This window comes from Hippichthys cyanospilos, chromosome 9 (assembly GCF_059441005.1).
Source record: "Hippichthys cyanospilos isolate Australia breed blue-spotted pipefish chromosome 9, RoL_Hcya_1.0, whole genome shotgun sequence".
Classification (NCBI taxonomy): Eukaryota; Metazoa; Chordata; class Actinopteri; order Syngnathiformes; family Syngnathidae; genus Hippichthys; species Hippichthys cyanospilos.
Window position 1 is genome coordinate 13,763,222 of NC_142377.1, and position 17,640 is coordinate 13,780,861.

A 17,640-nucleotide genomic window follows, 5' to 3' on the forward strand; every position below is an offset into this window, starting at 1 on the left:
TTCTCTTTTACAGCGAGCTTTATAATATTTCTATTGTTACGTGTATTGCGTTACCTATGGTGTCGTGGTACCTGACTTCAGTATTGGCTGTGTGGGTTAAGTCGTCAACTGTAATTTGTCCGCCATTGTCCAGTTCCATCTAGTTTCGACTTAATAGTGTTGGGAACGTGGGAAAGCTTTAGGGGAAACTCACAGAGCCTTGTGGGATCCCTTTCTTGCTTGGCTTCCAACTGCTTAAGCTATCTTAGAACACTAAGGTCATTCTCAGGCCATGAGATCCTTCGCTCAAGCCGATACATGTTGGTAAAGTACAGTTCACCAGATCAGTGGCTCTCAAACCTTTTTCAACAACATACTTTTTTTCAGCCCTGTTCCCCCTTTCCAGCAGAAAGCATTGACAATATGCATGCATATAAAACATAAAAAATGAGCCCCTTTAACAGAAGTGAGCTATTCCAGTTTATTTGCTCTTAATTTGAAAGGAAGTATTTCTTGTTCCTGTGACTGCATTAAAAAGCATGAAATAAGGTTTGCTGGTGCCTGCAGAGACCCTGTTAAAATCTCACCCGTCAACTAAAGTGCCTTCATGTGCCTCTGCTCTTTACACATAACAAGAATTCTGTCTTCATAAGCAGTCAAAATATGGGGCGGCATTATTCAATGGAAGTTTTCAACTCCGAGTCGAGAAGGTGCGGGTTCAATCCTTCAACCATCGTGACCATGTCAGTGTCCTTGAGCAAGACACAGTAACCCCAATTGGTCCTGATGCTGCCTAATCAGTAGGTAAATGAGCTGTCAGCATTCAGTAGTTTTGACTACCAAAGGTAAAAAAAAAAAAAGCACTATATAAGTGTAAGTCCATTTACCATTTACCGTATTTCTCCGAGTACAAATTCAGTTTTTTTTTCTTCCATTTTCAAACCCTATTGGGGAGGTTGACTTATAACCACACAGACCAGTTTTATCCACATCGAGGGCTTTTCGATAAATTAATACTCAGCTGTGTCAAAACAATAAAGCAATAAACAGAAACTTCAAATCATTCAATTGTTGCAACATTAGTTTGCGTCTACACGCACGTGTACATTACATCACACTTGTCTCGTTTCCACCCCACCCTCTCCCACCCATAACTGCAACAGTGTTATTATTCGATATACGATGAAGAAATGCATCTAAATGTACTGTAATTCCGTCATTTTAATAACACACACCTTGGACAGGCATGATCTATGTAACCACTAAAGTCAAGGGTAGACTTATAATCACGTAAAATTGTAAAATTCACCCAAATTTAAGTTAAAAAAAAAGGGGAGGGGGGTCATCATATAAACAATATTGACTTGTACTCGACAATATACAGTATATGAAAACAATAGTTACATTAGTCTGCATTTAGTAAATCACTAAAACGTACATCAGAAATTACCATCAGATGGATAAATGGCTGAAAAGCAAATTTGCAGACAGCTGTAAAGTCATATCAAAGGAACAAATTGTCTGAATGAATGACATAACATTTTTTAAAATATTATCTAATATTATTTAAAACATTGGCTGCACAGTAAAGCACAGTTTTTATCTTGGTGCCCATCATTGACATTATTCAGAAGACAGATATTGTCAGGTTAGAAGAAGCCGATGGTAAAGGAACATGATGTCATCACGAGCCACCTAAACGCAATTACTGTTTTTGTGCCCGCTCTCATGCAGCATGACTAAAGCCACAACCATACTTTCCAGGTGACAGTCACCACGTCCACCAAAAGCACCGCTGTGGAAGTGCTAGTGATGGTCTGAGCAGGCTTATGTCGTCCTAGCCAAGGCCCACATACAGTAAAAGTCTCATTCGAGACCGGATTTATCTACCCTGACCACATGACGTCAAAAGATGTTGAAGGAAACTCGCGGACAGCTAAAAAAACAGTTTACAAGAGGTACGTGATTAGTGAAGCTGTCAGGCTTTACGCGTTAAAAGCACATCTTGTCAGTTCCACGAAAATAAAAAAAAAGAAAAACAAATGTCAGCATCACGTTAATGAGGGCACTTCAGAGGAGCTGGGAGATGGTCCAAATTCTCCCCACGGGTTTTTTTTTTTTCTTTTTCTCTTAGACTTACTACATTCTCATTAAGTCAGTCTTGTTCTACAAAGCCAGATTAGTGTCGCAGCTATCCAAAGAGTTTTTGAGAGATTTCCAGGTGTCACATGTTTTATATGTGAGGGGAATAATTACAGGGGTTGGATAGCACATTACAACCTAGCTGCGTGGCTGTACATTGTACAGTATATTTATTATTGTTCAATATGGATTTAACATTGTTGTACTAACCCGTAACAAAGATCATTAGATGAGTTCGTGTAAAAATATATATATATTACTTAGGTAAAATGATGTAAAATAATGATGTAAAATACATACGTGTGAATATTTATTTCAAGTACAGTATTTGTCCTTCTGGTTATGGTGTGGCTCAGACCCTTTTGCAGTGGCGCCACCAGGGGGTGGCTACTCCAATGGTTAGTTTAGATTTGAGTACTTTTCCTTTTTGGTTGTCAGTACACCATAAATATGCATATTGCGACTTCTGAATACACATTGTTCATTTTGTGTTTATATAGTTACAGAGCTGCTTTACCTTATCAGTAAGAAGTTATGTTTTGATGTGAAAAGCAAGCTGGATGTTCTTCTGTGCGAGATGTAGTCAAGACTAAATTAATGGGTTTTGTTAATTGTAATTTTGTATCCAAGAGGTGCTAGAAAAAAAGAATAGTACACCTTATGCATTAGCTATTCAATACAAAAGTCAAAATAAAATCAAAATCAAAATATTAACCTTACTATGCCTGTACACATTACATCATTAATTACATTAAATATAACACTCTAACTCAAAGAATAAGGCAATAAGAGTAAAGCAGATTACAATAAATAAATAAAAATCGCCAATATGAGCATGAGGATGCGCTACTTTCTCCTCAAATATCTTATAAACAACAATAACAACAATTTTCTGCTTAAGGCTCTCCTACAAAGCCTTGTCGTCATGGTGATGACCTATCCAGACCTTTAAAAACAGCATAAATCTGTCCGTTCTCCTCTAACTGAATGAATTATAACCTTGAATCCAGCAGTTAAAACAATCTGCACGCGGAGAAGCTCCTGGGGAGTGAGAGCTAAAGTTAAAAATCCATTGATAGTTCAAGTATAACATACAAACTCGCATTATTCAGTTTGGACATGAGCAGAAAGTGAAAACAAAGCTCTTTTGTCCACAAGTATTTGCTGTTATGTTAACAATGTTAATGTTTCCAGATGCTTCTTAGTGGTTCTTTGATTTGGAGTCCATTTGGTTATGAACAATGGTGGCAAATTTTAGCAGGCTAAGCAACTTTAAATACTGTAGATGTAATGTTAGCTTAATAAACATCATTACTCTAGCACAAAAATGAATTGGCAATACCAAAACCAACTCAAAGTCTGGCCTAGGAAGCTGCGTCTCTTTGAGTCGGATTTCTCCTGTTGTGGATTCTTGTGTGAACTTTGATCTGTATTTTGCTATAACATTTTAAGAATTTTGAGTAGTCCAAAATATTTCAAGTGTCTCCTACATGCCCACCAAGAAAAACTCACCTAAATCTGCAATATGACAAAAAAAGGAAGATTATTAGAAACTTTATGATCAAACCCAAGTTTATAAATGTATTCATCCACATTTAACTAATAATCATATTTCATATGGCTAGATAGATTTACAGTATATACCTGTACAAAATGAGTGTAAAGTAAGGGGGGATTTAGATAAGATTGAGTCAAGCTAACAGTCTGGTATAACTATGGAGCACCTTGTTATTTTCACCTTACATAACTTTAAAAGCTAAAACAGATGGCAGGTTCGGACCCTTTTTGAACATTAGCGAGCAAGTGTTGTTTTTTTTTTTGTTTTTTTTTAAACTGGAAGCAGTGGATTTCTTGACTTTTAACATTCCTTCTCAATTCACCAACAATATTATTGGAATAAGTCTGCAAGTGTGTGTATTACTTTCCTGTCATAAGAGCAGGTAGGCTTTTTCCATGACTTACAAAGTTGTCGAAGGTTTGAATCAACTGGGGATTTAAAGATTGAGCTTTTGCTGGATTTTCCCTTCAGTAATGGTGTTTTACAAAGAAACATGTTTAACAAGCCAGAATAATACCTAACACCATGGAAAAGTTGGCTGATTGATATTCTCCATTCTGGAGATTTTCGAGTGGAAGACAAGGGGAAGTGCGCATGCGTATGTGTAATCAGTACATGTTTACTTGTTTCCAAGAAAACAAAACGAATAATGCTGACTCGGCAGTTTGATGAGCTTTACTGGTTCCGCAGGTCCACTATGCTACTTAGGAGTTTTAGTGCATTTATATATATTGTAGCAGTCTATCACAGCAGGAGCACTTTCTAATAAGGGGAAGAAAATCTTGGTTAACAAGAAATGTTTATGCCTCTACTCAGCTGATTGTACAATCATTTCTGTCAAAGACAATACACTTCAGTTTTTTGCTTATTTTTTTTAACTTCTGGCAGCAATTAAAATTTGAACCGGCTTCAGAAACAGCACACTTGAAACAATGCGCCTCAAACACGAGTCACAGAACACATAAGCTTCACTCAATCTTCTGACTGTGTACATGTCGCTTATTATGATGAGTCAACTTCCAGCTTGTAGAGATTTAAAGACTGTCTGATGGATAAATACAGTACAAACGTTTTGATTACTGAAGAACAGTGAAGAGGGTGACAGACTCACCTATTGAAAACCAACATATAGATTTTTTTTAAACTCTTATGTTACCGAGTTTAAAAATGCAGATGAAGGCCTCTGTGTAAAAAAAAAAAAAAAAAAAAAAAAAAGTTGAGAACACGCAAATTTCACGTAGGAAGCCCGGAGGCAGAATCGAACCCACCACCTCGGTATGTGAGGAAGACATGCTAACCGGTCCGGCACTCTGCCGCCAATAATTATGTTGACGGCATTGGGAAGTAGCAGCCTTGCTGAGCTCACTGTTATGGAGCGAGAGAAAATTGCTTTTTGCCCCGTTCCAGCTGTTATGGTTCAACTCAGACTAAAAACTGAAAAATAAAAAAACAACAAACTGTATTCTGTTTCATAAGTTCCATAAATTCTCATGTCATATTCCAGATCACACAGTGCATTAGTGTCTCCAGTCAGAGATTTATAATAAAAATATTTGTGTTTTTTATGATTTTTAGTGACACGGGTAAAAAGCTGACAGAGGAGATTGAACGGCCAATACTGTAGGCTCACGGACTTCAGAGAAATGGATTTTGGCCTGACTTTTGGGCGCGGCATGACAAAGACAAGAATGTTCACACGCAGCTCACAGGATGTGATGTCGTGTCATCTCAATGCGTGCAACAACATTTCAGTACATTATCAACTACGGGGAGGAAATAACTTCCTGTCTTGTTTTCTTTCTCGCCCCAAAGCTCAACATCTGTATACCGCCAAGTCCTGAAGATGACAGAAGATGTCTTCATGATTTCGATGCACATCACGCCAACCTGCCTCACTCACTCACCGTCTGTTTGGAAAGCAGCTGCTCCACTACGTAATAGCGATCAAAATGTTTCCGGCAGCGAAAGCAAGCGTGAGCGCTCAATAAATTTGGATCCTCTAGAATCAACAGGTAGAACCTCAGTACAAATATTGAGCCCTTTGTTGTCCATCTGTGTGGATTTGAGCACAGTGAGCCAGACTACTTGCATTCCAGATGTCATGTGACACAATTTGCACAAGCAGAAAGAACCCATAAAATAGCCTTGGACATTCACCTCTAGTGAAAAAATTCAAACGTTCCACTGATACACGGACGCATTTTGCCGAACCACACCAAGCAAGACTCCACTTATGCGTCGGCCTCCTCGACCTGAAGGTTTACGTCTGCTTTTTCTCTTTTGCATGAAGCTGTCTTTCCCCGGATTGCATACTTAGGGGTATTAAAAACAGAAATCAACTTTAACCACAACAAGTAAATGAATAGAAACGCTGCTTTGTTTTCTCCATTTCGTGTTGAGGTCAGTCTTAACCAGATGTTTGGCCCAGCTGTGTTTTGTGTCACAAGCCTGGGGATTCAATTCATATGTCTCAGGTTGTCACAAACTCTTCATTAACTGTATAGGGAATTTTTAGGCAGTAATTTGGAATCAGGTGGCACAGTGTGGATGAGTGTTTCACTATGCATGCTGGGTTCACTCTAGACCACAGCTGGCAAAGTCCAGTCCTGGAGGCCCGGTATCTTTTATGTTTTTAAACCTTCTCACTCAAACACACCCGATTCAAATGCAGAGATATCTAATAAGCTAAGATCAGGATACAGGCCCTCCAGGACTGGAGTTCTCGACTCTTAAAGGGAAAGTACACCCCAACTAATTAGTGCTGTCAAGAGATATAAAAATAAGATCCACTAATATCTGTAATTAATTGATCAATTATATTTTCAAATTCTCCTATACAAGAAATACACTTACCCAAAGTGTTTTTTTTTTTTAAGTTTAGATACATTGCATTATTGTGGCACATCAAAAGATGAATATCCAATAACAAGAAAGCAGCTTCTGTTATTTATTTTAACAGATGCTGTTACCACCACTTACCTTTTGCTGCATTTGATACTATTCCCAGTGCAGTGCTGGCTGCAATTTTTATGGACATATGGTGCTCTTTTCTTTCATTGATGGCAAAATAATAATAACATCAAAATTGTTTCTCCTGTCTGTTAGTGTTTTGCTCAAAGGTAGGTTGTGCTTGAGGTAGGGAAAGAACTTTACTGCTGCTCAATAGTAGCATTTTTGTTGCTTTTATTTGCTGCAGTCACAGCAGGGTACTTTGCATTGATGTGATAGGCTAAACTTGAGCTGCTTTTGGGGCCACATAGAACATATTGTAAAGATTTGTTTTTTAATCTTACCTAAGGACAAATGATAGCATAGTGTAGGCAGAAAATGTGATTGTTGTACGTGGGTAGACGTCATGCATCGTATTCATCTAATTTTCCGGTCGAACACAAATTTTTGGACCATACAGATCTGGCATACTTGAGGTAAACAGAAAAGAAAAAAAAAATCATGGGTGCAGTCTGTAGTTGGATGCTGTTAATGAAAACCACATGATGAGACGTGAGTGGCTTCATCTAAAACAAGAAAGGAGAGAGAGAGAGAAAAAGAGAGCGAGGCCGATGCAATCGCAGCTGGGCAGCTCTGAAAAAATATCAAATGATCCTTTTTTCCCACGTTTCTGCATTCGTGCAAATACACCAGAGTGATTTGCGCTACTTGGTTACTTTTGCACTGAAGGGAATCAAGATGGACTCTAAAGGCTAAAAGTCATGGGTCGTGAAGAAAGAGGCACTGTGACCTTGAGAGGAAAAAAAGCCAAACAACCCAGAGAGTGAGGAAAGGAGGGAGGGAGGGAGGGAGGGAGGGAGGCTGGGGGAGTTTGAGGGACAGAGAAAGAGAGGGAGTGGACAGCCAAGGAAGGAGGGCGAAAACCAGAGAGAAGAAAAGACACAACTTGTGACTTGACAAAAGAGGGCAGGTACCAAAGGCAGGTAAGGGGACTTTGTTTTGTTTTTTTTGTTTGTTTTTTTTTTTTACAGTGATGTTTGGGTGTGAAAACAGAGGGCGTGTTGTGTAAAGTGAATATTGGCATGTGTACAGCAAATGCCAGTGTGTTTCCATGGCGATGCTGTGCTGTGCCATACCTGCTGCACTCTGCGACTCCAGGAGATCCTTGTTTTGCCTTATGTGATATTTTCAATCTTTTTTAAAAACAGCAAAAATTGCTACGAGGTTTATTTCAACTGATGTTGGTTTATCTAACGCTACACTCCCAGATCATCACAAAAGTTAGTTTTGGCTCATTGGCTTGAAAACTTTAAACAAATATTTTGCAAAAATATTTCAGGCATGCACAGGAAACCGGTTGTAATCTTTTCAAAAAAATAATCCGCTGAGCCGATTCGGGCACTAATTCCACTCTAAAAACTGCATCACATTTGCTATCATTTCCTGTATGTGATGACTGTACAATTCCCCTAATGGACAAAAAGTACACAACTTGATAAAAAAAATCTCTGCTGTCGATTTACATGATTTTAAATGTCTGATTTACAGTATCGATGCCTCAGTACGCCCAGATGGCTTTACGGATGCACATTTTTGTACAGTCAATGTAGGCCAGCCACACCCACATGAGAACATGTTTGGCAATCCCATACTGAGACAAATGCAGAGAGCATGTTGGCGAGGAGGGCTTCAAAAGGGGGTGCACGCTTCCACAAAATTCCTTGTCTACGAGCCAGGTTGTGGATGAGAGACATGAAAGCAGCCCAAGATGGATGACGTCATCCTGAGCGACATCTAATTATGCATACACTTGGTGGGTTGTTTAGTCACAAATGACTCAAATATTTGAAAAAGGTTGTTATGTGGTTTGGCTTAACATTTGATCTTCTGTTTCAACATGGTGGACAATCCACTCATATGGCGATGTCTTGCAACAGCTCCGTTTACTTTCTTATTGTACTGTACATCATGAAAGCACTGGTTTTGAGGTTCAAAAACATAGCCAGCTGTACTACAATCCAATAGAAGAGCACATCAAACAGTTGTCTTTGCAAATAAGAAATTTGAGCCTCATGAGACCCAACCTATTCATTTGTGTCCAATGTTTGTGTCATATTTTGCCTCAGCAAGACAGCAAAGGTTATTGTATCCCATCGAGGTGCAAGCGACATCATTGGGAAAGCCAAAATGCCCTCTGCTGACCATAATAGGCCATAGTAGGGTAGCTCGAATGAGTCAAAAGATACAAATCAAAAATGTGTCCAACATAGGGGAGAAAAAACGATAGGCAGAGTCTCACAAGGTCAAGGTCGAATTGTTTCTGGTAATTGTGGCCAAGTGCAACATTAGTTAGCAAGTCTGCCTCACAGTCAAGAGGTTCTGAGTTTGAATCTGGGCTCGGGACTTCCTGTTTCAAGTTTGAATGTTTTTCCCCATGAATGTGAGGGTGTCTGCTGGAGACTCTCATTCCTAAAAACATACATTTTGAGTTATTGATATACCCTACATTGCTCATAATGAATGTAAGTGGCTATACAATGCAATGTACGCAGTACTCAACATCTGGAAAAAGTTCTTAACTTTTGATTGGTCTTGCATTTCTGATCGTGTCATGATAAAGACCAAAACTAATCAGTAGTTTATGTAAAGGCAGTTTATTGTTACTCTTCATTATCCTTTTTGAAGCCAAGTCACCATGGTAGCTTGCCTGAGTGCATCTTTTCCTTTCCTACAAAGTCAACAAAATTGAAGTTTAGTTATTTGCTGGGTTAAAAAACAAATAAACATTTCCATATGATATGAGGATCGAATCATATCATTGCTATGTTGTAGACATGACAACACTGTGGTAGAATCGAGAAAACAAGGCGAGTTTGATCTCTGGTGTAAAACAAGGGTCTGGAAGGCTCTGGTTGACTGAGAGGGAAAAGAAAGGGCAGTGCCAGAGATCGCCGTCAATGAAAAAAATTCTTATTTGCTTTTCCAGGCAGAACAAGTGCTGTCTGGAAGGTTCCTGCAACGTGATTCATGAGAAATGTTAAGCTGATGATCTAAAGATTTTCTGAGCTGTCCTAACAAAGTGATTAGAATCTACTGCCATTTGGGCTGACAGGTGCCCAGCTGTATTTTTCCCCCCACTCTTCAGATGAGGTTCTGAGTAGTTATGTAAGCAAGAACATAGTGGAGCTTGCTGTATGTAAGCTTGTTAATGAAATGGTTTGTGCAAAGACGCTGGAACTTCCAGACCGGCAGTCTTCCCTTTTCTCAAGTCTCCCTAAGGAGCGCCCCTAACAAAAGAGTCTTTATTTCTCCTCTGTTGTTTATGCACAGCATTCATTTTTGTTTTTTTGTTTTTTTGTTTTTTTAAGGACTATATCAAATCTTTTGATTATCAGTTACACTATTGATTACCCCAACACACGTTTTTATTAGTTGAAATGAGTGGCTATAACAATTCAATATAATTCTCTATAACGTAACCAGTTTGCAATTTTGATTAGCATCATCATTTAAGGTCAACAAATACTAACTACAATTTATTTCACATATACAGTACGTAGTGTTTTATGTACAATACACATGCGTTCGTGTCCTTCAAGTCACTTAGAGATGATGCTTGAACAATATTCCAGGAGTAAACTTGGGAGTGCAGCTGCCTGTTAGCTACTTTGAGGTCAAAAACATCCGAATCTTCTTCTTTGATTTGTGCTTGACTGGTTCTTCAGATTTTTTGGACTGGTAGGTTATATTTTCGGAATATACTTTTTGGGAAGTTCTTTCCTTTATTTTGAAACGATCCATGTGCTAATATCGTCTTCAATGGAAGCACTCTAACAAATAAATCAGTAAGGGTTTGAAAGCACACAAATAGCATTAGCCATTCGTACATTAGGGATTGCAGCTAGGCTGGCAAAGGAGTTGTGTTTTTGTTTATTTTTAAACAACTGTGGTATATGTTCCCAATTTGCAATTAAACATGACTTAATTTTTGTCACTCTTTGTTTTAATTGGAAATTATTCCAAGAAACTTTCTTCCTTGCCAATATTGCAACACTGCATACGTCTGCAAGAAAGAAAATGGTGGCGCAAACATGGTTCCTGCAACGCTTCGAGGCAGATATTTTTTTGGTTGAGCAATTTTGACTTGGTTGACTTTTTTTTTCCCAGTCCAAAATAGATTATATAAAACTAAGTACAATAAAAATGAATTATGTGAATTTATGGATGAAATATTCTATTAATATAGTCTTTATTGAGGACACAGGAGTTGTTCCTGCGATTATAGCTTTAAGTGTTGAAATATATTGTAGTATGGCAAACATTTCTTTCTGAAAGATAGGAGCTGAAATGCTTTGGCTACATACAAGCACAACTTTGTCATCACTGCAAACTTTAGTTTTACTGCAGGTGGTAAGCTCTGTAAAGATGCTTACCGAGATGTATGTTATGATACAGTATCATCGGCCAAAGAAACAGATGTTATCGCTACCCCAGGAGGGGTATGTTTGAAGTGTAATATTTATTAGGATTGTGGATGCCACAATTTGAATTAAACAGTCATAAAGACTTCAAAATATGCAGGGTTTCTCAATGAAAAATTGCTAAGCCTGGCAGCTAGTGACAGGAGCTCGTGGAGTTTACCTAGCCTGGCCTACTTAGCCTAGCAGAGGGGTTGGGGAGCGGGGCAGTAACAGCCTGGCAGGGTACCAGGCTTATAATATAGACTGGGGGAATATATGATATTAGATCAAACAGTTTTTTAGTAATTCAAACGTGATCTGATTTGTATATTCAATACATGCGTACAGGCAAAAACAAGGGGAACTCTTAGTGACAAAGCAAATTTTACAGGGGAGTGAAAAAAGAATGAAAAACCAAGGTGATGTCGGTTCAATTATCACACTATTTTCTCATTAATTCACTGTTAAATTCACCGAAGAGTGAGATACCAAGTCAAACCGAATATTAACCAGGAAAAGTTTGTTTTGCAGTTTTCGCAAAATGGGGGTTCCCAGAGCAATGGCGTTCTAACATTTATTGAAAAAAAAAAAAACAACAACAAAATTGCAACCGCAGAATTTTGGCACGTTGTTCTTCAATGCGCAACAAGCAAAAAAGCACATGAATTAAAAATTGAAATTGTCTGTCTTCTTGATGATTAATTTATATTTGCACATTGCACATTGCAAATTGGAAGAATACCAACCCATGATTAAAAATAACAAACCCACAAACCAAAAACCCACGTATATAGATAACACCCTTGCGGGCTGCCTTGAAAAACCTCTCGACATAAAAATGTTCTTGATGTTTTTCCAGGAGCATGAAGGCCTCAGCAGGAATCTCCTCCGGCTTGGTGCTGCTCCTGCTAATAGGGGCGGCGCTCGCCCAGAGGCCTCGGCCGAGGAAGCCCACCAGGCGCCCCGGTACCCCCAGGCAGCCCTCCGTCCCCCAGCCCGAGCCGCAAGAGCCGACGGACTTCCCCCCGCTCATCCTCGGCCCCCCTTCCCCCTACCCCGACTGCCCCAGGGAGTGTTTATGCTCTCCAAGCTACCCCAACTCTCTCAACTGCGAAAACCGGAACATCCGCGCGATCCCGGCCATCCCATTCAGAACCCACTATTTGTACCTTCAAAACAACTACATCACAGAGGTGACTGCGGAACCTTTCGTCAATGCCACGGACGTCCGTTGGATCAACCTGGCAAACAATCGCATTCATCGAATAGACAAACAGGTAGGACGGCTTTCTCTCTTGCCGGTTGCGAAATGCTTACGACAAGAACGCTCCTCTATTTTTAAACTTTGCGCAGGTGTTCCAGAAGATACCCGCGCTCCTGTACCTCTATGTCCAACGCAACCAGCTCAAAGAGGTGCCCTCGGGCCTCCCGGCGAGCCTGGAACAGCTCCGTCTCAGTAAGAATCGTATTTCCAAAATACCTGCGGGCGCCCTCAGTAAGATGGGGAACCTGACACTACTTGACCTCTACCACAACCAGGTGAAAGTCTCTTTTTCCATGCACTCACGTGTTCCCTGCGCACCACGTGTCAATATGCCGCTGACGTCTTCCTTCCTAGCTAAGCGACAACGACCTCGGCAAGAACACCTTCAAGGATTTGTCCAACCTGATGCAGCTCAATTTGGCGCACAACGTGCTAAAAAAGATGCCCGCCGGCGTTCCGAGCGGTCTCATACAGCTCTTCCTCGACAAAAATCGCATCGAGGACATCCCAAAGCAAGTATAGAGAGTCCCGCCGGCCGTGCCGTGAACAAAATCACGGAAACACACTGGACTCAACGATATTTGAGGTTCCGCGATGTGTGTGTCTATGTATATTTGTATATGTAGATATATGCAAGCATACACACATTGTGTATACTGTACACACACGTATTGAATATTCTGTAAGTACGGTACAGACAAATGTTTGTGTGTGTATGTGAAATAAACAGTTTGAGCTAAATAGTGTCAACTCTGACAAAAAATCCCTGTCATGTTGGATGGTCACTTGTTGCTAGGCAGACATCACAAGGCTCACTTTTGATAAATCAGCCAGCGGATACTAAACTTATTTAGCTCATTTTTTTCAGGAAGAAAAATACATTTTTTGTCTGTTTGATAACTAAATTATTTTTCAAATGCACTAACTGTTTTGTGGGTTTGGTCATGTTCACAAGATGAGCTGTGATTGGTTAAGTGAGCCTTGAGCACATGAGCTATCATTTTCGGTCAACAGCCATTGGGGGAAAAAAATGTGTTAAAGGGTATTAACTTTATAAATATAAACAATTGAGGGTTCAAATTAGTTATTGAAAATATACATAAATAAGTTTTTACTGCTGTTAATGGCTAAATGACGTTGGTTTTTCTTTAAGTTTTAGATGAATTTCAATGGTACTGATCATTTTGGATGTAGAATTGCGAGTTCCTGATGAAATCGAAATGTGATTCCCTTATTCAGAGACTACTTCCAAGGCTTCTCTCACCTGGCCTTTGTGAGGCTCAACTACAACCATCTGAGTGACAAAGGCGTCCCCAGGGCCGTGTTCAACATCTCCACCTTGCTGGACCTGCAGCTTGCTCACAACCAGCTGGCCTCCATTCCTCTCTTCAGCGCTCACCTAGAGCACCTACACCTTAATCACAACACCATTGAGAGTAAGTCGAAGGCTGTTCGTCGGAAACCGCCGTCGGTGCAAAGGCTTCATTATTTTGTTTCGTAATTCGATTCATAATGTGACTGGCAAGCAATCAGCCCATGGTGCACAACACCTTTCGGTGAGGCTCCCATTCATGACAGAGAAAATAGATGCATGGATGGAATTTTACTTTCATGTTCCCCATCACATCAGACAAGATAAAACTCGTCCTCAGCAAAGTGCAGTAGGAAATAACTGCTTTTGATTGACAGGCTTCTTGAATGCAGAAGCAACTTACAACACAATCAACATGCAACATGAACTACAGTATTTCCATACAAACAAAACAATGAAATGTCTATGAACAATTGAAACCTTTACAATTTTTCCATTGCTAAAATGATAAATAAACACAGAAAATACTACAACTATTTTTTCCATCCATCCATTCATTATTTACCGTTTTATCCGGAGTCGGGTCGCGGCACAAACATTTTTTGACAGGCTAATTGAACGGTAGGACAGCAATCGGTAAGTAATACCTACAAATTGATCAGCAATATTAACTCAGGGACACATTAGTTCAGACACTTTAGTTTACAAAACAAAAACCAATCAAACAAAACTAAACATGTAACCTTCCACACCTTTGCACAATTGCAGTGACTCATCATTGTAGACGTCCTCGTCTGCACTCCTGCTGCTTGCAGTTAATGGAATTGTAAAAGTTGCTTTAAGGAGGAAAAGCTTTTTAATAATCTCGGTCTCTTACTTCACAGTACATATCACAAACACTAAGAATTTGAACGGGGGAAATGTAGATTTTATTTCTGTGACACCGAATAGAACAGAATAGAATAGTGAAAAGTACATCAGCACTGAAATCCATGTTCCTACAACAAACAAAACTAGGGAATACAATTGCTAAATAAATGACATGTGAAGGCTGAAAGGCAGAATAAAAAATAGAATGATTTGGCATGCTATTCAATGAATGGAATGATATATAATGAGCTGGAATGTGCTGATTATGACTCTTGAGAAATGTGGAAATTACAGGTGTAAAACTCAAAATAATATGTATTTTTGGTTTGTTTTCGGTATGGGTATTTACATTTCAACGGTAAAAATTTGGAATTTTTGGTAACATTTTGCATCGGTAAGTATACGACGAACAGTTTTAATTTAGAACAGCACAAAAATGTAAAAAATATCAAAGAAAACACCCAAAATTGACATTTCTACATTGTTGTGGGTATTTTAATCTATGAATTTTCAGTAAGGAAGAAATTCAGGTGTAATTGATTTAATATTCAAATAGGAATTGACTCTATTAAGTTGAGTGCACCGCAGGGAAATAATAATGAGTGTTTGGTAAAGGATTTTTCAATTTTATGTCCGCTAAGTTAAATTATCATTATTATTAAACTTATTATTATTGTTATCATTATATGTAAAAAGTCATCAAACCCAGAGTGAAATGAGTCTAGATGAATATGTTTCAATATTTTTGATGATTACTTCTTAGAATGAACAAAACCCCTAAATTCTGAACAGTACTTCATGAAATGAGGGCTGTCACTATGGAATCATTTTAGATTTGATTATTAACGCCATTACAAATCACACAAAATGGATTAACGTCATACTCGCCAACCTTTCTGGAAACGATTCAGCTCACGGTGCAGTTACTGTTTTCTGAAATATTTGCAAAAGATAAGTCTATTTTTATGAATGCCTTTTTTTCATTACTTAACCCTTAATATAGATGATTCATTAGATCATTTGATTTGAACAGCTCTACACAAATTATGAATATCACAATAAAATAATGCAAGTCGCTCTTACACTGTACAAAGATTTGAGACAAATTGGTGTTCTGAAAAGTATTTCCTCATATTGTAAGTAATAAAATGTTATATAATGAGTTTTTTAAATAAATAAGTAATAACTTGTTTCTACTTTGTTGAGATGCAGGTGTACCGCTACGCTAAAAAAAGAAAACATGAGCTCAACTTCAAAGTATTGAGGAAGTCCGTCAGAGCCAATATTTAGGCTTCAATCAATTTAAAAATATTCAATTGCACCAATTGAATATTACCATAATGTTTGAAGTTAAGCTCATGTCTTTTGGTGTAAGGTTTTTGTGTGAGCCAGAATAGTTTGCTATTTTTGTTTTGGGATTCAAATATCATATGATGCAATTTTCCTGGGCTGACAACTATTTGCCTCCAAAATGTATTTAAAACGGAGCAAGCAAAGTGCGAGTTAAAAATGACGATTTACATCACATGACACAGTATGATGGTGTAAAGTTAAAATGTGTTATTACCCTTAGCCTTTCATTTGAATTAACACAGATCAAAATGTTGAGATCAAACTCCATCCGTGTAAACTAAAGATGAGGTCAGCTTGATTAAATAGCTCGAAGACGTCACGACAACAAATCACCTGCGCCGCGTGCGATTTCCTTTTGTGCCTTTCCTTGTAAGTGCACTTGAGAATTACTTAAGATTCGAATTCTACGATGATGTAAGCAAAGACGGCGTTGTTGCAATTCAACGCTGCGCTTCTTACCGACAGATATCAACGGCACCTTGATCTGCCCGCGTAGCCCGCAAGCCGACACAAGTGACCCCGGCCAAATACCCAGACTAAGGTGAGTCCAAGTGACGGAGGCGGCCCGAGCAGGAAGTAAACAAAAAGACTTCCAATATCGCCAGCCAAATGCGGCGGGTCGACATGTTAAGTCACGTTGGTGTTGCTTCAGGTACCTACGCTTGGACGGAAATCAAGTCAGCCCGCCCATACCGCTCGATGTCATCATGTGCTTCAGAAACCTCCACTCCATCGTGATTTGAGGAAGTTCTGCCCTGAAGGGAGGAGGCGTGCACGCACACTCCCTCGCACTCGCCACATACGTGCACATGTAGCCTCAGGGCGTTCCACACCGGCACTCTGCGAAACTGTCTCAGTGCGATACTGCAAAAACTTGGACGGTTAAGAAATTTCACAGATTCCATTTCGTATACAGTACACGAGGAGTTGCTAAATGATATTATGATACAACTCGCTGTTTAGAGAAATGTATCAGGACATGTTGTATTTTTGTTCTCTACAAAAAATAGATCAGAAGACAAATGCTTGAAAAGCATGAAAATACATTTGCAATGATTGACACGCTTCACGTATGCAGTTAGTATGTTTGAGGGGAAAAAACATGAATCCTTAACTACTAAGTAGTTGAAAGTGTCCCAATTGTGCATGCAATTTTCATGTTATTTCACGTAAAATGTCCTCGTATTCCTTCTTTACTTGTATAAAGCTTTGTACAAATAATAATAATAATAATTAAGTGAAAACAACGTGTCTTGTAATTTTTTTCTTTATTTAAGATTTACTAAGACTCTATATGCATTTTGTGTCTTTCAGCAAAATATGTTTGCATTTATTGAGGATTTTTTTGTTAATTTTCTCATATTATTGAGAATAAATGGCATGTACAATTTTGTTTCTGTAACTAGAGGGCGCAATTACAATTTACACAAGGATAAACTTTCTTAATTCTTCTACACTTTTTCTACAGCGTAAGCGTGTTTGCAAAACAGGCATGACAGGGCAGAAAGTGAAACGTGGGAAATGATGACACCACTCGCAGCACAATAAACAGACACAGTTACGGCTAGTGGCTAACAACAATAACAAAAAATTTTGAATTTAATTGTTGGGTGGCACTGACAATGGGTTGTAAAAACTCACTGTTTAATTCCAATCATCCTTGAGATTCAATTTTATTGGAAACGTTTGTTTTACTTTCAAGTACATTTGAACACGAGCAGCTTTCTGTGCCAACTGTCTGAAGCAGTAAGAA

General features: G+C 38.9%; 1 protein-coding gene across 2 annotated transcripts; it reads left to right on the forward strand.

The window, feature by feature from the left end:
* The first annotated feature begins 7,493 nt into the window (after positions 1–7,493).
* Positions 7,494–17,134, forward strand: prelp (proline/arginine-rich end leucine-rich repeat protein). Of its 2 annotated transcripts, none has more exons than XM_088424618.1 (7): positions 7,494–7,611; positions 11,948–12,365; positions 12,442–12,627; positions 12,707–12,864; positions 13,592–13,788; positions 16,353–16,428; positions 16,540–17,134. In XM_088424618.1, exons 2-7 carry the CDS (start codon positions 11,952–11,954, stop codon positions 16,628–16,630), a joined length of 1,122 nt encoding a protein of 373 aa, XP_088280744.1. In that variant the 5' UTR covers positions 7,494–7,611; positions 11,948–11,951; the 3' UTR covers positions 16,631–17,134. The 2 variants fall into 2 exon arrangements, with proteins under 2 accessions (XP_088280744.1, XP_088280745.1); XM_088424619.1 differs by lacking the exon at positions 7,494–7,611 and adding an exon at positions 8,298–8,441.
* The last annotated feature ends 506 nt before the right edge of the window (positions 17,135–17,640 follow it).

Coding starts and splice junctions, on each gene's coding strand:
- prelp (XM_088424618.1), top strand. CDS start 11,952: ATGAAGGCCTCAGCAGGAATCTCCTCCGGCTTGGTGCTGCTCCTGCTA. Junction 12,628..12,706: donor TTGACCTCTACCACAACCAG/GTGAAAGTCTCT, acceptor CTTCCTTCCTAG/CTAAGCGACAACGACCTCGG. Junction 13,789..16,352: donor TAATCACAACACCATTGAGA/GTAAGTCGAAGG, acceptor TCTTACCGACAG/ATATCAACGGCACCTTGATC.